Raw genomic sequence first — 22,223 nt, forward strand, 5'->3', positions numbered from 1 at the left:
TCCCTGGTATCTACAGCAGGAAGAGGACTAATGTGAGAGACAGTGTTCCTGGTATCTACAGCAGGAAGAGGACTAATGTGAGAGACAGTGTTCCTGGTATCTACAGGAGGAAGAGGACTACTGTGAGAGACAGTGTTCCTGGTATCTACAGGAGGAAGAGGGCTACTGTGAGAGACAGAATGTTCCTGGTATCTACAGCAGGAAGAGGACTACTGTGAGAGACAGTGTTCCTGGTATCTACAGCAGGAAGAGGACTACTGTGAGAGACAGTGTTCCTGGTATCTACAGGAGGAAGAGGACTACTGTGAGAGACAGTGTTCCTGGTATCTACAGCAGGAAGAGGACTACTGTGAGAGACAGTGTTCCTGGTATCTACAGGAGGAAGAGGACTACTGTGAGAGACAGTGTCCCTGGTATCTACAGGAGGAAGAGGACTACTGTGAGAGACAGTGTTCCTGGTATCTACAGGAGGAAGAGGACTACTGTGAGAGATAGTGTCCCTGGTATCTACAGGAGGAAGAGGACTACTGTGAGAGACAGTGTTCCTGGTATCTACAGCAGGACAAGGACTACTGTGAGTATGTTCCTGGTATCTTGGTGGGCGCAGCTTACTCTGACAGATCACATGAATCACATCACATGAACCATTCAGTCTCCAGAGCCGAGCAGAACGTCAGGTCTCATCATGCTTCCCTGGGCTGCAGGTCAGGGTGCAGCGCTGCAGGTCAGGGTGCAGCGCGGAGTTAAAGAGAGGAGGAGAGAGGGGCTGAGATTGCAGTTCACAGCAGGAGCTGGAAACGCCTTGACTCTTTTTCCTTTGGAACAGGAAAATGGAAGACGCTTTGTGGGCCTGAAGAGTGAGACGTCAGAGATGCAGGTCTACATACATGACCTCACATTAACTATGAAGGACTCTATGGCGAGAGCCAACACCAATTTGTACATTTTGTTAACTCAATATCCTGTCATGACAACCTTATTCCTCCAGTCAAATCATTTTTTGTTTCTTCTTTGTAGAAACAGGAATTCATGTTTGTCACAGAGAAACCTGCTGACTCGCCCCCTCTTGCTGTCACACACAAGCTGCCAGTCTGGGGAACAAGGATGGGGTTTATATCATTCACATGGAGTCTGATTTCCTTCCATTCTTCCCTGTCTTTCCATTTCATGGTTTTTTTCTCAGCATTTGGGAGACATCAGCATGCAGTGCGGACCACAATGAACACTGTAAACTGTAAAATAACGTCTTCAGATTCTTTATTTCAAGGTATTAGGCTACTGTACAAATAAGTGAATAGGTACAGTACTCAGTATTAAGACTGATCTCGAGGTTTGTCATTCAAAGCTGTATACGAGGTGTTTCAAACACAAGGTTTTCACAACGCTTTGCTGTGCATGCCTGATCCCACTAATTTGCCATGCATGAGCTGGTACTTTAGTGTGTTAAGAAAGAGCCCTGAAAAATGGCAACGCCCCCAAACAAATAAAGTGTACAGTAAATGTATAGAAAGCACAAAAGAACAAGTTGCAGGTATATCTCCCCATGATATTTGGCACACACGATAATATGCAATGCAATATAAATAGTTTTATGAACAGGGTGTATCAGTTTCAGTCCAGGCCTTGGCCTTGGAAGCTTACCATCCTGATGTACAGAATATAAACCATCCTGACGTACAGAATATAAACCATCCTGACGTACAGAATATAAACCATCCTGATGTACAGAATATAAACCATCCTGATGTACAGTATATAAACCATCCTGACGTACAGAATATAAACCATCCTGATGTACAGTATATAAACCACTCTACAGGATGGTAACAAAACACTCAGGCAACATCAAAATTCATCAGTAAAAAAAGGAAAATCCACTTTCATTCTCTACATAACAAACACACGCTCTCAGACCTTGAGCACTGCAAAAAGATGTATCCCAAGGATCAATAAATATTGTCTTCTATACAGACGGCTTGTGACTAACCATTTTTCTGTTTTCCACTTGTGCAAGGAAATGTGGGCTACTGTTTCAATATTTACAAACTTGGTTATGTCGTATTTAATTGCACTCGTCAAACTCAAGGGCAGAAAAACATGGTAACATGATTTGATTTAGTGTGTGCTTTAGTATCGAACGTTTCATATCCTATCTATCCTCTCCCTGACTATTGTAGCTGAGTTTCCCCCCGCTGCAGGAAGCCTTTCCTCTGTGTTCTTCAGGTGTTCTTCAGGTGTTCTGGAGGTGTTTGGAAACAACATGGATGAGGCGCCCACCCGGGTATCCCTCCGCTCCTCCTACCTGCTCTACCAGGCCTCCTCCTCCCACCTGCTCTACCAGGCCACCTCCTCCTACCTGCTCTACCAGGCCTCCTCCTCCCACTTGCTCTACCAGGCCACCTCCTCCCACCTGCTCTACCAGGCCACCTCCTCCCACCTGCTCTACCAGGCCAGCTCCTCCCACCTGCTCTACCAGGCCACCTCCTCCTACCTGCTCTACCAGTCCACCTGCTCCCACCTGCTCTACCAGGCCACCTCCTCCTACCTGCTCTACCAGGCCACCTCCTCCTACCTGCTCTACCAGGCCACCTCCTCCCACCTGCTCTACCAGGCCACTCCTCCTACCTGCTCTACCAGGCCACCTCCTCCCACCTGCTCTACCAGGCCACTCCTCCTACCTGCTCTACCAGGCCACCTCCTCCCACCTGCTCTACCAGGCCACCTCCTCCTACCTGCTCTACCAGGCCAGCTCCTCCTACCTGCTCTACCAGGCCACCTCCTCCCACCTGCTCTACCAGGCCACCTCCTCCTACCTGCTCTACCAGGCCAGCTCCTCCTACCTGCTCTACCAGGCCACCTCCTCCTACCTGCTCTACCAGGCCACCTCCTCCTACCTGCTCTACCAGGCCACCTCCTCCCACCTGCTCTACCAGGCCACCTCCTCCTACCTGCTCTACCAGGCCACCTCCTCCCACCTGCTCTACCAGGCCACCTCCTCCTACCTGCTCTACCAGGCCAGCTCCTCCTACCTGCTCTACCAGGCCACCTCCTCCTACCTGCTCTACCAGTCCACCTGCTCCCACCTGCTCTACCAGGCCACCTCCTCCTACCTGCTCTACCAGGCCACCTCCTCCTACCTGCTCTACCAGGCCACCTCCTCCCACCTGCTCTACCAGGCCACTCCTCCTACCTGCTCTACCAGGCCACCTCCTCCCACCTGCTCTACCAGGCCACCTCCTCCTACCTGCTCTACCAGGCCAGCTCCTCCTACCTGCTCTACCAGGCTACCGTCACAACCGGGAGGTCTGCTGCCGCATGAAAGTGCTTATATACAGTGTCTTTGGATTAAAACTGTTAATATTGAATAAAAAATTATGTATTTTCAGGGAGTGTGTGTGCGTGTGTGTGATGGAGGGGGGGGGGGGGGGTAATGGTTTAAGAAAATGTGTGAGGATGGGGAGGGGGGGTCATGGTTTAAGCCTCTGGAGGGGTCTTCTCTGTTCCATTTTTCTGTGTGTCGTCAACGTTCTCGTCCTCGATCACAACTGTGAGTGGCAGGAGAAAAGGTTAGGGTTAAAGGTCATGAGGAGCTGAGCCAAGTCAGCAAGTTAGTTTTCACACGCCATGATAACCCTGTGTGTGTGAGGGGGCTGTATGTGTGTGTGGGGTGTGTGTGTGTGGAGTTGTGTGTGTGGGGGGGTTTACTGTACAAGGACCAAACCTTAGGACAGTTATCTGTAATACACTTGAGTAAATTCTTTGAGATGTGTCATTAGTCATGCACGACACACACAAACATGCATGTGAGCCCACACGCACTTGAAAAACGATTGTATGGCGCTCAATAATAGGTTGCATTTTTCATATTCATAGATTGACATTAACTAATTTGCAGCAACCATGCATTTGTTATAGGGAGGTAGTCAGCACGACTTGGGCATCATTCGCATTTGGAGGCAATTGCACGCACGCACTGCGCATTCAATTGATGTTGCATTGCGAATAGAATTCGTGTAAGCCATAGTTTACATATATTATCAGAAAAACAGATTTTTGCGTCATTTCGCCAAACTGTGGTTGGCTGTGTAAGGTGAAGGTGTAGGGTTTCATCTGAGTGGTCCTACATCCATATGGTCCATACAGACATTGAAAATACCATCATGAAAACATGATAGTTATAGTTACCCCGTTTGCTCCTGCCTATTTGTCCGAGTTTCGGCGGGCGTTTGCCATTCTGTGAGCCACTGAAGAAGTTGTTGGTGTCTTGAAGGCGACAGGTGAAGGAAAGGTGTCCCTCGTCGCCCTCATTTCCATAATGACTCATTTTTTCTTCGTTGAAAGGCAGCACTTCCGACATTTCCAACGGCGTCTTTAATACCAAGGCGCACAAAGGCAAATAGATGGTTGACGTCTAGCCCTTTTGTGGTAAATAAACCAGAGAAAAAAATAGAACGTGCTGACACGATCTAGCGAGCCCTTTCTGTTTACCTCGAAGGCACGTGTCTCCGTTGATGCGCAACAAAACGTGATTAAAAAGAATTTCTTCAATTTCCCCCTTCGCCAAGATTCGGCAACATTATTCAAGATTTCCAAAGGTTTCTGTGCTTATATCTTTGGAAATGAAGTCGCATGTAGAACAGCCGTGATACGCCCGTTGATTTCGAGCGGCTGGATCGTCGCTCGGAAAATCTGAGTGAGAAATGCAAATTGGGGAGCGATGCAAAACACGGATCCCAGGGAGACCTGGGGAGAGAGCGCGTCACGCGGGCGAGCCGGGGCTTTTCTGGTGCAGCCCAGAGAAACATCCAGTTGTCCTCGGGCTGGCTGGATGTTCCACTCGCCAGGATCTGGTATTTTTCTAGCCATTAACGTGTCGACAAATTTAATTTTTTTCGTATTTTTGCAGGAACATTCCGTGATTACCAATAAAGACTGGGAATGGCCAAACTGAAATTGGGGAACCCAAACTCAGATTTGATCTCTAACTAAATATATCTGTTGGTGGAAATAATGTTTTGGAATGTAGGCAACATGGTATGGTCCCGATGTTCTCCTCTGAGAAGCCATAAACCGCTGTTCCATGGACCGATGAGAATACGCATGACGCCTAGCCAGATGATGGCAGTATTTTCTCAGGTTAAGACATGACTTATTTGAGACACCAGCGAATACCTTCCAATTCCCAAGTCAATTTAAACGTGCACCTGTTATCCACGATAGCTTAATTTTTGTTATTTCTTCTCCTGAGGGTTGAGACAATATAGATGAGTATGGGAAGGGTCTGGGATCAAATAGAAAGGAGTGGTAGAAAAGGAGAGATGGAGCAGTGTGACTATGTCGTCACTCTCCTCAACCTCATCTGATTCACTCAGTGAAGTTTTTAAGGTTTTAAACACAGGCTGAGTAAAAACAGAATAGGATGACTCTTGAAACTTGCAGTGTTCAGTGCCCCAGCTCCATGCACAGGGTTAGGGTTAGGGCAGTGTTCAGTGCCCCAGCTCCATGCACAGGGTTAGGGTTAGGGCAGTGTTCAGTGCCCCAGCTCCATGCACAGGGTTAGGGTTAGGGCAGTGTTCAGTGCCCCAGCTCCATGCACAGGGTTAGGGCAGTGTTCAGTGCCCCAGCTCCATACACAGGGTTAGGGCAGTGTTCAGTGCCCCAGCTCCATACACAGGGTTAGGGTTAGGGCAGTGTTCAGTGCCACATCTCCATGCACAGGGTTAGGGCAGTGTTCAGTGCCCCAGCTCCATGCACATGCGGTCAGCAGTGACAGAGGGTGGTGTCTCTCACTGATGATCTCACAGTAGTTCTTGGGAGAAGCTGAACATCCAATGTTGGGCATTTAGTGTTGATGTAGTTTCACCTGGTGACAGAACAGTAGCCTAGTCAGGCCCAGTGTAGCCCACTCACACGGAACAGGTTGTCCAGGTGGTCACACTCCTGTCAGACCCCAGCAGGAACAACAGTTCAATTAAAGATTTTGGCTGAAGCCGTTGCAGAAATCAGAGTGTCTCCTTCTTACGGCCCCTCTGGGCTCCTTTGTGTAGGAGCAGGTGTAGCGTGATGGGCTTTACATGACATATAAGAGATCGGGTGTTCATCCCTAAATATAGTTTCTCACAGTCTCTGTCTCCAGAGATCTTCTTACAGAGCCATGTCAAAGATGATGAAACGAGACACCTGTACAGGAGCCAGTGTGGACACGCCCCTGTTCTCACCTTAGGTACAGCTGGGACACACCCTGTTCTCATGGAGCTTCAGGTGGAGAGGTATAAGGCCTCCATCCTTCCTTCTCTCTCTCTCTCTCTCTCTCTCTCTCTCTCTCTCTCTCTCTCTCTCTCTCTCTCTCTCTCTCTCTCTCGCTCTCACTCGCTCTCACTCGCTCTCACTCGCTCTCTCTCTCTCTTTCTCTCTCTCTCTCTCTCTCTCTCTCTCTCTCTCTCTCTCTCTCTCACTCTCCCTCTCTCTCCCCCTCTCTATCTCCCTTTCCTTTTCTCCCTCTCTCCCTCTCTCTTCCTCTCTCTCCCCCCCTCTCTATCTCCCTTTCCTTTTCTCCCTCTCTCCCTCTCTCTTCCTCTCTCTCCCCCCCTCTCTATCTCCCTTTCCTTTTCTCTCTTTCTCCCTCTCTCTTCCACACAGACACTCACAACACTTTTCTATATCAATGTAGCACTACTGTGTAACACCATTACGACAGCACTTTGTAGCATGTAGTCTGGTATCCCATTCATAATAGAAGCTGTTTATATATTCTTGGTGTGATACTGTTAGGTTGTGCAGTCATGATGATCATGACATCAGGGCAGTGAGTGAACCCTTAATGATTCTAATAAATCTTTTCAGTTTAGAACCAAGCTGAAAATTCACAAAGATAAAAAATGTGGCAATTTATTAATATTAAATAATGGTATAATATTTCAAATCAAACCGATAAAAATCACAACTATTTTTGATTTGTTGTTTAAAAGATAAAGAACATCTAACTAATAAAACATATTTGATTTAGCTTTGGAAACATTTTTAAATATTTTCAACACAAGTAGGTGGTTTTTCTCACTGTAGTTGAGCTCTGCTGATTCAGAGAGACAGATGAGAATGACTTAACACAGACTATCAGTTTAATATGCTCTGTTTTAGGCTTCTCTCTTCTTCTCTCCTGTCTTCTCCTCTCTTCACTGAGAGTTTCAAAAGGTTGAAAAAATATTTGCGAAAATAGTTTTTGAAAAAAAGTTCGGAAGGTTGAAATCTTAAAAGGTAACCAGTAACCAGGTAAAAAGGATTCCTGTGTCCATAGTGTTTTGTTGTATTCATGTATTATAATATGATGTGAGGTCCAGTTACCAGTCTTTTTAAACATGAGTATCTGTACTACTTGAGTGAAGGATGTGTGTGCTTTTGCCATCTCTGACATGCTTCTCAGGAGTGTCATACCCCCTCCTCTTTACTGGGATTGTCCCATGGAAAGCTGAGCAAAGTTGAACTACTGGGGTGGTTTTGGAAACAGTGATGGGAGGTGCTGTATGTGTGTGTGTGGAGTACATTAATACTTCATGCAGCGTGTGTACTGGGTGTAGATGGTTCTGTCGATCCAGTGGCGGAACTTGGACACCGCTGTGTAGACTCCTGGAAACCTGGCATCCCCACAGCCATTGCCCCAGGAGACAACGCCATAGACACGCCCCTCGCACACCAGCGGTCCTCCGGAGTCTCCCTGGAATGACAAGGCCCCGCCCATCCCTCAGTACTGAGGTCTGTCTCATGGAAAGTTCACTAGTGTTAGGAGTGCCAGGTGAGGTAAGTGGTTTTGGAGACAGAGTTTAGAAAGCTCTCAGAAAGAGATGTAAGTATGCAGACAGGCAGACAGACAGGCTGACAGGCAGATAGGCAGACAGGCAGCCAGCAGGCAGACAGACAGACAGGCAAAGAGATGTAAGCATGCTCGTTACAGAAGCATATTTGACACACAAACGTGGGTTCTACGCTTCAAAAGTTGTCTAAAGACTGCACCGCAAATACATCAAAACACACCACACTTAGGGAATCCAAAAGTAAGTATATCTTTCATAAAGGAGCTACTTTAGTATCCATTTCCGAGTCCTGCTGAATGTCAGTGGGCCGGGCAGTAAGCCCAGGACCGTACCTTGCAGGCATCGCGGCCTCCAGATTTGGACCCAGCACAGATCATGTTAGCCGTGATACTCCCGTTAAAAGACTCGCTGCCGTTACATGTAGCCGTGGAGACGATGGGAAGCTTAACAGTTTGGAGGGTGGGGGGTGTATGGCCGCCCTCTGGGCTGGTGTGGCCCCACCCAGACACCCGACACACCCTCCCTGCTGCCACAGCCCAGCCCTGGCGTGGGAGCGGGGCCAGGGACACCAAGCTGTTCAGCACCATCGGCACTCGCAGCTGCAAGGAAGCACAGAGCTGATGGCACCACTTCACTCCACTAGCTGCTTCAAGCAAAGAGCTGTCACCACTTTACTCCACTAGCCGCTTCATTTTGAAGCGGCTAGTGGAGTTTGACCAGGGACTGGGGTTGCAAATTAGCCGTTTGGCTAAAAACCTTTTTCATTGTAAGCATAGAGACAGAGAGCTTGTGGGAGAGTGAGGCAGCAGTATTCTGCAGTGTACCTTGATGAGCATGATGTCTGCGTTGTTGGTGCTCCTGTTGTAGAGCGGGTGAGGGATGAGCGTGTGGGCTTTGGAGTACTGCTCCATCCCCTGGTAGCTGCCCAGAGCACGGTCTGCTGCCACCACCATCATGTGCTCTGGCCTGAGGACACGCCGGGAAACACTGCAAATTTTTGTCCAAATAGCAGGTTGGACAACCAAATAGGTTGCCATTACCCCCAAGGACAAACATTCCCAAGGTATATTCTACCCATTTCAACCCTAGGTCCCCCCCCCCCCCCCCCACAACAGAATATATTACCATGAATTGTGTTGGGAATCACAATCGGTGCAAACTGGTGGATGAGTAGCACAAGTGTGTGTGAGTGTTTGTGTGTATCTGAGGGGGCACAAAGGGGGCCTTGTGTGAGAACTTGGACAGAATGACAGTATCTGAGTCCTGCTTCCTGCAGTCACCTGTAACACACTCCACAACGACACAGCAAGGTCACCTGCCAGCCCACCTGCTTCCTGCTGCCCCCCCACAGCTTGCTGTCTGACACAACATGACCCAGCAACATGAAGACATCTGTGGCAACATCCCTCCTCTGCAGTGGGGAGTTGTGTGTTTACATGCATGATTATCAAGTATCAGGTCAACATAGCTTCTAGGAGTCGTTCATCCCTCTCCATTCACTTCACACGTTCAGTTCATCACTGAAGAAATTCCCAGAAAGTACACCTGTTTTGACATCTGTTTTGACATAAATTTTCCACTCGATGACTGGCTTGAAAACAACTGTGTTCTACCAATGCAACACCAATTCTCAACAAGGCGACAAGGAGAGTGGCTTTCCCTGACTGTGTCCAAACATCCAATCAAATTGAGAGCAGAGACCAAAATCCTCACCACCCTCTCTTGCACACCAGTACCTGTTGAGTAGCAAACATACCCAATGTTGCAGTGAGCCGCGGTCAGCACCCAGTACTTGTGGACCAGTGAGCCTCCACAGAAGTGTTGTCCTTGGGAGCTCTGGAGCGACACCATGTACCTCAGGGAGAGTGGGGCGGGGGGGGATCCTCCAACCACTCGCCCCTGCCCCAGGCTCTGGCCTCCCTGCCCCAGGTTCTGGCTTCCCTGCCCCAGGTTCTGGCTTCCCTGCCCCAGGTTCTGGCCTGCATGGAAAGAAAAACAGTGTCATTACTGACCGCCGATGTCAAGGGTGAGAAAGTGCGGAGTAAGGTTTGGGAGGTTGGACAGTGTTTCCTTTGAGCGATATGTGCTTTAGAGACTCAACAAGTGAATTCCAATGAAACGTCCATATCAAATGTATGTTTTTGTATATGTTTTTATGGAGATAGAATCAGGCTTGAGAGAAGTCGGTCGCAGCCTAGGTCATTAAGCTTTCACTTCAGTTGCAGTTCGAAACTTATTAATCACAAACAACTGAACGCTGAACAGGAAAACCCAGAAGCGTGTCGACTGTGTTGTAAAATGCTGTAGGACCACATGATAGGATGGCGTATTCATGCTTTTTCACGGCCATTGACCATTGGCCATTGTGTCATCTCCATGGGTTGGCTGTAATGAAGAGAATCCTACATGACCTGACCTTCTGTCTCTGTCACATCCCAGAACACTGGAGAGGGTTTGCCCTCGCCGCGTTACGCAACCACAAACTACTTTCCCCCAGGCTACAGACAACAACCACAAACTACTTTCCCCCAGGCTACAGACAACATGAAAGAAAGAAGTTTAGAGACAAGAGGAATTAAAAGCTCAGTCATGTTTATTCCGCAAAGTCACAATTAAAATATTCAGTGATTCTTGTCAGTTGTCAGGCTGTAATGATGGTGATGACAATGTGTGTCTATATCTGTTGTTTGTATTCGTAACATAGATTTTTTGGCATAATGCTTAAGCGATAGAAATTGATTTGAGATGTCTGCATTGGAGCTTTCAAAAGCCTATCTGCCAATGTCAGCAAATTTACACTGTCAATGACCTCATTGTCAATACAAACATGTACTACGCCTAATATAATAATACCATTACGTAAGTTAGAAGCCAAGCAAATCATTATTCTATAAACATGTGAACCAGTCTGGGGAATACTCACAGTTGGCAGCCGGAAGCTCAATGACCAGGCAGAGACACAGGAGGACCAGCATGCTAGCAGAGAGCATTTGTCTGAAGGCTAAGCTAAGCGCCCAGGGACCAGGAGGACGACAGTGTCCTACAGCAGAAGTGACTGTCTGGCTGCTTGAGGCTGACCCACTCTCCTGTCTGATCACAATCCACATCATCACGTTTCATCCAAAACCATGATTTCACTCTACAGGATCCACTGAAAAAAATGATTTTCATCTCAACAGTAAAGGATTGAGATTCCCCAACAAAGTGCACCTTTATTCAAGTCCAGACATGCACACCCACACACACACACACACACACACACACCCACCCACACACCCACACACTCAAACACACACACACCCACACACACACACACACACACACCCTCCCATTCCTGACCCTCTGTCAGAGGGCCCTTACGGCGTTGCCATGGTAACACCCACAGCGCCACACTCACTCTTCTCTATACCATGCTCTGTGTCATCGGCAAGCAGACAAAGCTTTGTGTGTGCCCGTGTGTGTGTGCGCGCGCGTGTGAGCGTGTGTGTGTATGAAGGAGGGGGTTATTAAAAACTAACAAGGTGCATTGAGGAGACAAACCAGCTAAGAAACCTGTATGTACAAATCAATATCACAGTTCTGTTTCTGTATATGTTTCAACTGGTGGAATGATCGGTGCTCCTTGTGGTAACTGGACTGATACAAAAGCACTCCACAGGAATTCTTCCTAACATGTAAGAAGGAGTAACGACTCACCCCTCACACATCCTCAGTAGAGGATCTCTGTTGGCCTCTCTTTGTCCTACGTTTAGGAGCAGCTGAATGGCAGGAGTCTGGCTCCTCATGGCTTCCTGTGACACGGCGTTGCTATCAGTGATGGGCTGCTTTACTTCCTGTGACACGGCGTTGCTATCAGTGATGGGCTGCTTTACTTCCTGTGACACGGCGTTGCTATCAGTGATGGGCTGCTTCACTTCCTGTGACACGGCGTTGCTATCAGTGATGGGCTGCTTTACTTCCTGTGACACGGCGTTGCTATCAGTGATGGGCTGCTTTACTTCCTGTGACACGGCGTTGCTATCAGTGATGGGCTGCTTTACTTCCTGTGACACGGCATTGCTATCAGTGATGGGCTGCTTTACTTCCTGTGACACGGCATTGCTATCAGTGATGGGCTGCTTTACTTCCTGTGACACGGCATTGCTATCAGTGATGGGCTGCTTTACTTCCTGTGACACTGCGTTGCTATCAGTGATGGGCTGCTTTACTTCCTGTGACACGGCGTTGCTATCAGTGATGGGCTGCTTTACTTCCTGTGACACGGCATTGCTATCAGTGATGGGCTGCTTTACTTCCTGTGACACGGTGTTGCTATCAGTGATGGGCTGCTTTACTTCCTGTGACACGGCGTTGCTATCAGTGATGGGCTGCTTTACTTCCTGTGACACGGCGTTGCTATCAGTGATGGGCTGCTTTACTTCCTGTGACACGGCGTTGCTATCAGTGATGGGCTGCTTTACTTCCTGTGACACGGCGTTGCTATCAGTGATGGGCTGCTTTACTTCCTGTGACACGGCGTTGCTATCAGTGATGGGCTGCTTCACTTCCTGTGACACGGCGTTGCTATCAGTGATGGGCTGCTTTACTTCCTGTGACACGGCGTTGCTATCAGTGATGGGCTGCTTTACTTCCTGTGACACGGCATTGCTATCAGTGATGGGCTGCTTTACTTCCTGTGACACGGCGTTGCTATCAGTGATGGGCTGCTTTACTTCCTGTGACACGGCGTTGCTATCAGTGATGGGCTGCTTTACTTCCTGTGACACGGCGTTGCTATCAGTGATGGGCTGCTTTACTTCCTGTGACACGGCGTTGCTATCAGTGATGGGCTGCTTTACTTCCTGTGACACGGCGTTGCTATCAGTGATGGGCTGCTTTACTTCCTGTGACACGGCGTTGCTATCAGTGATGGGCTGCTTCACTTCCTGTGACACGGCGTTGCTATCAGTGATGGGCTGCTTTACTTCCTGTGACACGGCGTTGCTATCAGTGATGGGCTGCTTTACTTCCTGTGACACGGCGTTGCTATCAGTGATGGGCTGCTTTACTTCCTGTGACACGGCATTGCTATCAGTGATGGGCTGCTTTACTTCCTGTGACACGGCATTGCTATCAGTGATGGGCTGCTTTACTTCCTGTGACACGGCATTGCTATCAGTGATGGGCTGCTTTACTTCCTGTGACACTGCGTTGCTATCAGTGATGGGCTGCTTTACTTCCTGTTACACGGCGTTGCTATCAGTGATGGGCTGCTTTACTTCCTGTGACACGGCATTGCTATCAGTGATGGGCTGCTTTACTTCCTGTGACACGGTGTTGCTATCAGTGATGGGCTGCTTTACTTCCTGTGACACGGCGTTGCTATCAGTGATGGGCTGCTTTACTTCCTGTGACACGGCGTTGCTATCAGTGATGGGCTGCTTTACTTCCTGTGACACGGCGTTGCTATCAGTGATGGGCTGCTTTACTTCCTGTGACACGGCGTTGCTATCAGTGATGGGCTGCTTTACTTCCTGTGACACGGCGTTGCTATCAGTGATGGGCTGCTTCACTTCCTGTGACACGGCGTTGCTATCAGTGATGGGCTGCTTTACTTCCTGTGACACGGCGTTGCTATCAGTGATGGGCTGCTTTACTTCCTGTGACACGGCGTTGCTATCAGTGATGGGCTGCTTTACTTCCTGTGACACGGCGTTGCTATCAGTGATGGGCTGCTTTACTTCCTGTGACACGGCGTTGCTATCAGTGATGGGCTGCTTTACTTCCTGTGACACGGCATTGCTATCAGTGATGGGCTGCTTTACTTCCTGTGACACGGCATTGCTATCAGTGATGGGCTGCTTTACTTCCTGTGACACGGCATTGCTATCAGTGATGGGCTGCTTTACTTCCTGTGACACTGCGTTGCTATCAGTGATGGGCTGCTTTACTTCCTGTGACACGGCGTTGCTATCAGTGATGGGCTGCTTTACTTCCTGTGACACGGCATTGCTATCAGTGATGGGCTGCTTTACTTCCTGTGACACGGTGTTGCTATCAGTGATGGGCTGCTTTACTTCCTGTGACACGGCGTTGCTATCAGTGATGGGCTGCTTTACTTCCTGTGACACGGCGTTGCTATCAGTGATGGGCTGCTTTACTTCCTGTGACACGGCGTTGCTATCAGTGATGGGCTGCTTTACTTCCTGTGACACGGCGTTGCTATCAGTGATGGGCTGCTTTACTTCCTGTGACACGGCGTTGCTATCAGTGATGGGCTGCTTCACTTCCTGTGACACGGCGTTGCTATCAGTGATGGGCTGCTTTACTTCCTGTGACACGGCGTTGCTATCAGTGATGGGCTGCTTTACTTCCTGTGACACGGCATTGCTATCAGTGATGGGCTGCTTTACTTCCTGTGACACGGCGTTGCTATCAGTGATGGGCTGCTTTACTTCCTGTGACACGGCGTTGCTATCAGTGATGGGCTGCTTTACTTCCTGTGACACGGCGTTGCTATCAGTGATGGGCTGCTTTACTTCCTGTGACACGGCGTTGCTATCAGTGATGGGCTGCTTTACTTCCTGTGACACGGCGTTGCTATCAGTGATGGGCTGCTTTACTTCCTGTGACACGGCGTTGCTATCAGTGATGGGCTGCTTCACTTCCTGTGACACGGCGTTGCTATCAGTGATGGGCTGCTTTACTTCCTGTGACACGGCGTTGCTATCAGTGATGGGCTGCTTTACTTCCTGTGACACGGCGTTGCTATCAGTGATGGGCTGCTTTACTTCCTGTGACACGGCGTTGCTATCAGTGATGGGCTGCTTTACTTCCTGTGACACGGCATTGCTATCAGTGATGGGCTGCTTTACTTCCTGTGACACGGCATTGCTATCAGTGATGGGCTGCTTTACTTCCTGTGACACGGCATTGCTATCAGTGATGGGCTGCTTTACTTCCTGTGACACTGCGTTGCTATCAGTGATGGGCTGCTTTACTTCCTGTTACACGGCGTTGCTATCAGTGATGGGCTGCTTTACTTCCTGTGACACGGCATTGCTATCAGTGATGGGCTGCTTTACTTCCTGTGACACGGTGTTGCTATCAGTGATGGGCTGCTTTACTTCCTGTGACACGGCGTTGCTATCAGTGATGGGCTGCTTTACTTCCTGTGACACGGCGTTGCTATCAGTGATGGGCTGCTTTACTTCCTGTGACACGGCGTTGCTATCAGTGATGGGCTGCTTTACTTCCTGTGACACGGCGTTGCTATCAGTGATGGGCTGCTTTACTTCCTGTGACACGGCGTTGCTATCAGTGATGGGCTGCTTCACTTCCTGTGACACGGCGTTGCTATCAGTGATGGGCTGCTTTACTTCCTGTGACACGGCGTTGCTATCAGTGATGGGCTGCTTTACTTCCTGTGACACGGCGTTGCTATCAGTGATGGGCTGCTTTACTTCCTGTGACACGGCGTTGCTATCAGTGATGGGCTGCTTTACTTCCTGTGACACGGCGTTGCTATCAGTGATGGGCTGCTTTACTTCCTGTGACACGGCGTTGCTATCAGTGATGGGCTGCTTTACTTCCTGTGACACGGCGTTGCTATCAGTGATGGGCTGCTTTACTTCCTGTGACACGGCGTTGCTATCAGTGATGGGCTGCTTTACTTCCTGTGACACGGCGTTGCTATCAGTGATGGGCTGCTTCACTTCCTGTGACACGGCGTTGCTATCAGTGATGGGCTGCTTTACTTCCTGTGACACGGCGTTGCTATCAGTGATGGGCTGCTTTACTTCCTGTGACACGGCGTTGCTATCAGTGATGGGCTGCTTCACTTCCTGTGACACGGCGTTGCTATCAGTGATGGAGCTTTACTTCCTGTGACACGGCGTTGCTATCAGTGATAGGCTGCTTTACTTCCTGTGACACGGCGTTGCTATCAGTGATGGGCTGCTTTACTTCCTGTGACACGGCATTGCTATCAGTGATGGGCTGCTTTACTTCCTGTGACACGGCATTGCTATCAGTGATGGGCTGCTTTACTTCCTGTGACACGGCATTGCTATCAGTGATGGGCTGCTTTACTTCCTGTGACACTGCGTTGCTAAAGGTGATGGGCTGCTTTACTTCCTGTGACACGGCGTTGCTATCAGTGATGGGCTGCTTTACTTCCTGTGACACGGCATTGCTATCAGTGATGGGCTGCTTTACTTCCTGTGACACGGCGTTGCTATCAGTGATGGGCTGCTTTACTTCCTGTGACATGGCGTTGCTATCAGTGATGGGCTGCTTTACTTCCTGTGACACGGCGTTGCTATCAGTGATGGGCTGCTTTACTTCCTGTGACACGGCGTTGCTATCAGTGATAGGCTGCTTTACTTCCTGTGACACGGCGTTGCTATCAGTGATGGGCTGCTTTACTTCCTGTGACACGGCATTGCTATCAGTGATGGGCTGCTTTACTTCCTGTGACACGGCATTGCTATCAGTGATGGGCTGCTTTACTTCCTGTGACACGGCATTGCTATCAGTGATGGGCTGCTTTACTTCCTGTGACACTGCGTTGCTATCAGTGATGGGCTGCTTTACTTCCTGTGACACGGCGTTGCTATCAGTGATGGGCTGCTTTACTTCCTGTGACACGGCATTGCTATCAGTGATGGGCTGCTTTACTTCCTGTGACACTGCGTTGCTATCAGTGATGGGCTGCTTTACTTCCTGTGACACGGCGTTGCTATCAGTGATGGGCTGCTTTACTTCCTGTGACACGGCATTGCTATCAGTGATGGGCTGCTTTACTTCCTGTGACACGGCGTTGCTATCAGTGATGGGCTGCTTTACTTCCTGTGACATGGCGTTGCTATCAGTGATGGGCTGCTTTACTTCCTGTGACACGGCGTTGCTATCAGTGATGGGCTGCTTTACTTCCTGTGACACGGCGTTGCTATCAGTGATGGGCTGCTTTACTTCCTGTGACACGGCATTGCTATCAGTGATGGGCTGCTTTACTTCCTGTGACACGGCATTGCTATCAGTGATGGGCTGCTTTACTTCCTGTGACACGGCATTGCTATCAGTGATGGGCTGCTTTACTTCCTGTGACACTGCGTTGCTATCAGTGATGGGCTGCTTTACTTCCTGTGACACGGCGTTGCTATCAGTGATGGGCTGCTTTACTTCCTGTGACACGGCATTGCTATCAGTGATGGGCTGCTTTACTTCCTGTGACACGGCGTTGCTATCAGTGATGGGCTGCTTTACTTCCTGTGACACGGCGTTGCTATCAGTGATGGGCTGCTTTACTTCCTGTGACACGGCGTTGCTATCAGTGATGGGCTGCTTTACTTCCTGTGACACGGCGTTGCTATCAGTGATGGGCTGCTTTACTTCCTGTGACACGGCGTTGCTATCAGTGATGGGCTGCTTTACTTCCTGTGACACGGCGTTGCTATCAGTGATGGGCTGCTTTACTTCCTGCGACACGGCGTTGCTATCAGTGATGGGCTGCTTCACTTCCTGTGACACGGCGTTGCTATCAGTGATGGGCTGCTTTACTTCCTGTGACACGGCGTTGCTATCAGTGATGGGCTGCTTTACTTCCTGTGACACGGCGTTGCTATCAGTGATGGGCTGCTTTACTTCCTGTGACACGGCGTTGCTATCAGTGATGGGCTGCTTTACTTCCTGTGTCACTGCCTTGCTATCAGTGATGGGCTGCTTTACTTCCTGTGACACGGCGTTGCTATCAGTGATGGGCTGCTTTACTTCCTGTGACACGGCATTGCTATCAGTGATGGGCTGCTTTACTTCCTGTGACACGGCGTTGCTATCGGTGATGGGCTGCTTTACTTCCTGTGACACGGCGTTGCTATCAGTGATGGGCTGCTTTACTTCCTGTGACACGGCGTTGCTATCAGTGATGGGCTGCTTTACTTCCTGTGACACGGCGTTGCTATCAGTGATGGGCTGCTTTACTTCCTGTGACACGGCGTTGCTATCAGTGATGGGCTGCTTTACTTCCTGTGACACGGCGTTGCTATCTCGTTGCTAGACATGCTCAGACAGGAGACAGGGTCGGATGGGACTGGGGACACACTGCTCACCAATTCTTTCCTCCATATTAAATCACAAGTTGGCGCAAAACCAAGATACAAAAACCCAAAGCAATCAATCTAATCCCTGAAACTTTTGTCCCACAACTAGTTAGCAGCCAACAAACGATCATATAAGACTAGAGCACAACAACAGCACGTCTGGAGATACTTGTTCAGGATGGCTATCCCCTCAGTATTAACGACGGATAGGATTTCACCTCCCTTGAGATTCACTTTCTTCCCACTCATAGAGGAAGCATGAATATCTGTACTCCACTGTAAGATAAGCTAGAGAAGAAAGAGGGAATGTAATAAAGAGGGTAGATGGTTTTTCTTTTGTGAGGTACTAGGTCAGTCACAGCTTTGTCTATCTCTCTCTCACTCCATCTCTCTTTTCTGTTTATCAGAACAGTCATGTGGTGGACAATGGGAGAGACAGTATAGAAAAGAGCAGATATGGTGACAGTATAAAAGCAGGGGCAGGGTCCCTGGTGTCTGGGTTTGGGAGGTGAGAGAGTGAGTGTGTCTCCGATAGAAAGACGGATCCTGATTATAGTGCACGGCTCGGTTAACTATTGGTACATCTTTAAGAAGGTGAGTCTGTAAGTCAACGCTTTTAGAGGGAGCTTTTAAGTGAGACATGATTAGTTAGTTTTTCTGCTTTTCTACTATTTGTGATTAATACTTATATGGGTGGAGAAATGGCTTTATGGGTGGTTACTATTCTGTTGATGACATGATGTCTGGATATGCTCATCTACTCACTTGTAGAGTCATTGATTAATACTCATAAATCATGGACGTTTATTGAGATTGATAAATAAAGTTTATGAGTAAAAGGAGGACATGAATGTTTCAAATGTTGATCCATGTTCAGTTTATGGGTTAATTTAGCTGAAATGTCCACGTGTATATATGTCAATGATTTTGGCCCTTGCTGGAGGATTTACAGACAATCAGCTGGTTACAGTTAGGATATGTACTTAAATGTTTGTTGATTGAGCACAGATTAGGTTTTGGTTGCAGGATTATAAAAGTTCATTCAGGGGTGAAAATAGTTCTCAACATGGGATGGGTCCTGTGGTATAGTGTATATATATAGGGCTGGGTCCTGTAGTATAGTGTATATATATAGGGCTGGGCCCTGTAGTATAGTGTAGGCTGGGTCCTGTAGTATAGTGTATATATATAGGGCTGGGTCCTGTAGTATATTGTAGGCTGGGTCCTATAGTATAGTGTAGGCTGGGTCCTGTAGTATAGTGTATATATAGAGGACTGGTTCCTGTAGTATAGTGTATATATAGTGTATATATTTAGGGCTCTGATTGGAGCTGGAAATACAGATATAAATACTTCTTGAGAATCAACAAAAGTTCATATTTACATGAGTTAACATTTCTGTATAAATGAAAGTGTTTGACTGTTCAGCCTTTACTCTCTACCTCTCCAGAGACCAGATGATCATGTCTCCAGTCCTACAACTGTCTCTGCTCTTCCTGGCTCTCCTCAGCATCAGAGGTAAACAACAACAGAACAACAGTGTTTCTATTAACCATGAAAACACCTCAGGAGAAGCTGAATAACTGATGTCTCATTGATCACCTTCCCCCCCAGGAGGGCAGGGCCAGCGGATCATCGGGGGTAAGGAGGTGGAGCCGTACTCCATCCCCTACCAGGCCTCCCTCCAGTACAACAAGAACCACTTCTGTGGAGGCACGCTCATCCACCCCCAGTGGGTGGTGTCTGCTGCCCACTGCTGGAGACCGTAAGTACTGCAGCAGGATCAGCGTGCAGGTTAGAGTGTGAATTGACTTGTAGGGGCCCATCACTTTTTAACTTTTAAAATCACCTCTGCCTTGATTCTGGTAATTATCATAATAATGATCAAAAGTGAGGAGTTGGCTGATGACAGTGTTTTAAATCTTTTTCATCTTACTGGCTCTGAGCTGCAACATGTCATGTTTCTCTTGATTTGAAAAAGCTCCATAATCTCTGAGACACAACTTCTGCTTCTTTCATCTGGATCTTAAAATCAACATATTAAATTCGACCATTATGTTTTATTTTCATACACAGACTGATGGACAGATGTAGGTTGCCAGATTGGTGGTCAACCCCCCTTTCCTCCCCCTTTTCACACACACAGAAACTACCTGATCCAGGTGGTGTTGAGTGAGCACAGTCTGACCCGTGTGGAAGGCGTTGAGCAGGAGTTCAACGTCACCATTGTCCTGGTCTACTACATGTACAATTACCGGACCTTCGACAACGACATCATGCTGCTCAAGGTGAGTTTACAGGTGTTAGATGCACAGATAAGGGTTAGGGTTAGCTAGATAAGATGTGCAAACTTGAAGTACTGCCTGTTCTGAATTCTCCAAACCTAAATTAGATCAGAAATCTACAATTCAAAGTAAAATATTTAAAACGTCCAAGGTTATTAACTAGAATCTGACTTTTGGGTTGGATGAAGTTAATACGTCAGTGGCCTGATGGTGTTTTACGCAGTGGTCACTCACCCCTCCCCCCCCCCCCCCCCCCCAGCTCAGCCGGCCTGCCACCCTGAACAGCTACGTGGCCCCCGCCAGCCTCCCGGACGTCAACACGCCGCCGCTGAGCAGCAGCACATGGTGCACAGTGAGCGGCTGGGGCGTGACGCAGCTCTACAACAACTTCCTGCCCCCCGCGCTGAGGGCCGTGGACGTGGACGTGATCCTCAGCTGCCAGTACTACTACTACTTCAGGATCACAGACAACATGCTGTGTGCCGGCTCCCGCTACGGCGGCAAGGACTCCTGTCAGGTGAGCCAGACGCTCTACATCATGTCTGTGGGAACGAAAGGTGGTTTGGTTGTTGGAGAGGGTTTAGTCGGTGCTGATCTGGCAGCTGTGATGGTCTTTGTGATGCTGCCGAGTCAGAATTTCCTAGAGCTGCCTGAAGGCTGACTGTGAACCAGCTGAACCTGAAGGCTGACTGATAACCAGCTGAGCCTGAAGGCTGACTGGGAACCAGCTGAGCCTGAAGGCTGACTGGGAACCAGCTGAACCTGAAGGCTGACTGATAACCAGCTGAACCTGAAGGCTGACTGTGAACCAGCTGAACCTGAAGGCTGACTGTGAACCAGCTGAGCCTGAAGGCTGACTGGGAACCAGCTGAACCTGAAGGCTGACTGTGAACCAGCTGAACCTGAAGGCTGACTGATAACCAGCTGAGCCTGAAGGCTGACTGGGAACCAGCTGAGCCTGAAGGCTGACTGGGAACCAGCTGAACCTGAAGGCTGACTGATAACCAGCTGAACCTGAAGGCTGACTGTGAACCAGCTGAGCCTGAAGGCTGACTGGGAACCAGCTGAGCCTGAAGGCTGACTGGGAACCAGCTGAACCTGAAAGCTGACTGGGAACCAGCTGAACCTGAAAGCTGACTGGGAACCAGCTGAACCTGAAAGCTGACTGTGAACATTTACATGTATTCATTTAGCAGACGCTTTCATCCAAAATGACTTCCAAGAGAGAGCTTTACAAAAAGTGCATAGGTCAAGGATCATAAAGAATGAGACAGCCCCAAACATTGCAGGTAGCCAAAACTTGAAGCATACATTGTGAAAAGCAAATAAGTGCCAATGGGTAGAACCAGAAGAGCAAGTAGTGAACCATCTGAAGTGGCCGATGTCGGTTTCAGTAGTGCAATTTTACAGTTTAAAAAAAAAACGACTGACTCCATCGTCAAAGTATAATTACAGCTGCATTTGTCCACTTCAGATAACTGTTCTTGGGCTTGCTCTCGCAGCTAGATACCAGACTGAGGCCGGTTCTGCTCGACTGTCTCTGAACAAAAAGACTAAAAGCATATCTTTAAAACAGATGATTGTTCTTGCGGTCAGCTTGTGTTTGTTGTGACTTGTGCCCCTCAGGGCGACTCAGGAGGGCCTCTCATCTGCAACGGAAACTTTGAGGGCATCGTCTCTTGGGGCATCAGCTGTGCTAACCCATACTTCCCCGGCGTGTACACCAAGGTCAGGAACTACGCCCAATGGATTAACTGGATCATCCAGAACAACAGCTAGTGGGCACTGCCACCATCCCACCATGCTAACAAGCCACCCTGCTAACATGCTACCAGGAAATGACTTCAGCAAGGAACAAGTTGCCAACACTGTAAAGACCACCATATTAGTTGGCTGCTGTGAAGTGTCCAGTAACTTTTAAATTAAACAATTAACATGTGGTCAACATGATCAGATGTTTATTAACATGAGGTCAACATGATCAAAAGCTGTTTATTAGGAGAATGTACTGTACTGACCTTTCCTCCTCTGAAAAACATACGGGAAAAAAA

The 22,223-nt window shown here is 48.6% G+C and overlaps 3 protein-coding genes across 4 annotated transcripts; 1 reads left to right on the top strand and 2 right to left on the bottom strand.

The window, feature by feature from the left end:
- Positions 1-2,902: 2,902 nt before the first annotated feature.
- Positions 2,903-4,695, bottom strand: camk2n1 (calcium/calmodulin dependent protein kinase II inhibitor 1). Of its 2 annotated transcripts, XR_006956498.1 has the most exons (3): positions 4,186-4,683; positions 3,272-3,545; positions 2,903-3,029 (listed from the first exon to the last, which is right to left on the bottom strand). XR_006956498.1 is itself a non-coding variant. In XM_047025615.1 (2 exons), the coding sequence occupies exons 1-2, from the start codon at positions 4,355-4,357 to the stop codon at positions 3,475-3,477; spliced, it is 243 nt and encodes an 80-aa protein (XP_046881571.1). In that variant the 5' UTR covers positions 4,358-4,695; the 3' UTR covers positions 2,903-3,474. The 2 variants fall into 2 exon arrangements, 1 of the variants encoding a protein (XP_046881571.1); XM_047025615.1 differs by having other exon boundaries at positions 2,903-3,545; positions 4,186-4,695.
- Positions 4,696-6,911: 2,216 nt separating this feature from the next.
- On the bottom strand, positions 6,912-11,028 carry LOC124471236 (trypsin-like). The gene is made up of 5 exons (XM_047025657.1): positions 10,732-11,028; positions 9,565-9,787; positions 8,633-8,774; positions 8,141-8,407; positions 6,912-7,711 (listed from the first exon to the last, which is right to left on the bottom strand). The coding sequence occupies exons 1-5, from the start codon at positions 10,916-10,918 to the stop codon at positions 7,541-7,543; spliced, it is 990 nt and encodes a 329-aa protein (XP_046881613.1). The 5' UTR covers positions 10,919-11,028; the 3' UTR covers positions 6,912-7,540.
- Positions 11,029-18,397: 7,369 nt separating this feature from the next.
- si:dkey-33m11.8 (trypsin) lies at positions 18,398-22,223 on the top strand. The gene is made up of 6 exons (XM_047025340.1): positions 18,398-18,481; positions 19,338-19,405; positions 19,502-19,652; positions 20,034-20,175; positions 20,432-20,689; positions 21,799-22,223. Exons 2-6 carry the CDS (start codon positions 19,345-19,347, stop codon positions 21,949-21,951), a joined length of 765 nt encoding a protein of 254 aa, XP_046881296.1. The 5' UTR covers positions 18,398-18,481; positions 19,338-19,344; the 3' UTR covers positions 21,952-22,223.

Source organism: Hypomesus transpacificus, chromosome 9 (assembly GCF_021917145.1).
Source record: "Hypomesus transpacificus isolate Combined female chromosome 9, fHypTra1, whole genome shotgun sequence".
Classification (NCBI taxonomy): domain Eukaryota; kingdom Metazoa; phylum Chordata; class Actinopteri; order Osmeriformes; family Osmeridae; genus Hypomesus; species Hypomesus transpacificus.

Coding starts and splice junctions, on each gene's coding strand:
- camk2n1 (XM_047025615.1), bottom strand. CDS start 4,357: ATGTCGGAAGTGCTGCCTTTCAACGAAGAAAAAATGAGTCATTATGGA. Junction 3,546..4,185: donor AATAGGCAGGAGCAAACGGG/GTAACTATAACT, acceptor TGCCACTCACAG/TTGTGATCGAGGACGAGAAC.
- LOC124471236 (XM_047025657.1), bottom strand. CDS start 10,918: ATGATGTGGATTGTGATCAGACAGGAGAGTGGGTCAGCCTCAAGCAGC. Junction 8,775..9,564: donor GCGGCTCACTGCAACATTGG/GTATGTTTGCTA, acceptor GCGTGTCCTCAG/GCCAGAGCACATGATGGTGG. Junction 7,712..8,140: donor GAGGCCGCGATGCCTGCAAG/GTACGGTCCTGG, acceptor TTGTCATTCCAG/GGAGACTCCGGAGGACCGCT.
- si:dkey-33m11.8 (XM_047025340.1), top strand. CDS start 19,345: ATGATCATGTCTCCAGTCCTACAACTGTCTCTGCTCTTCCTGGCTCTC. Junction 19,653..20,033: donor GCTGCCCACTGCTGGAGACC/GTAAGTACTGCA, acceptor TCACACACACAG/AAACTACCTGATCCAGGTGG. Junction 20,176..20,431: donor ACGACATCATGCTGCTCAAG/GTGAGTTTACAG, acceptor CCCCCCCCCCAG/CTCAGCCGGCCTGCCACCCT.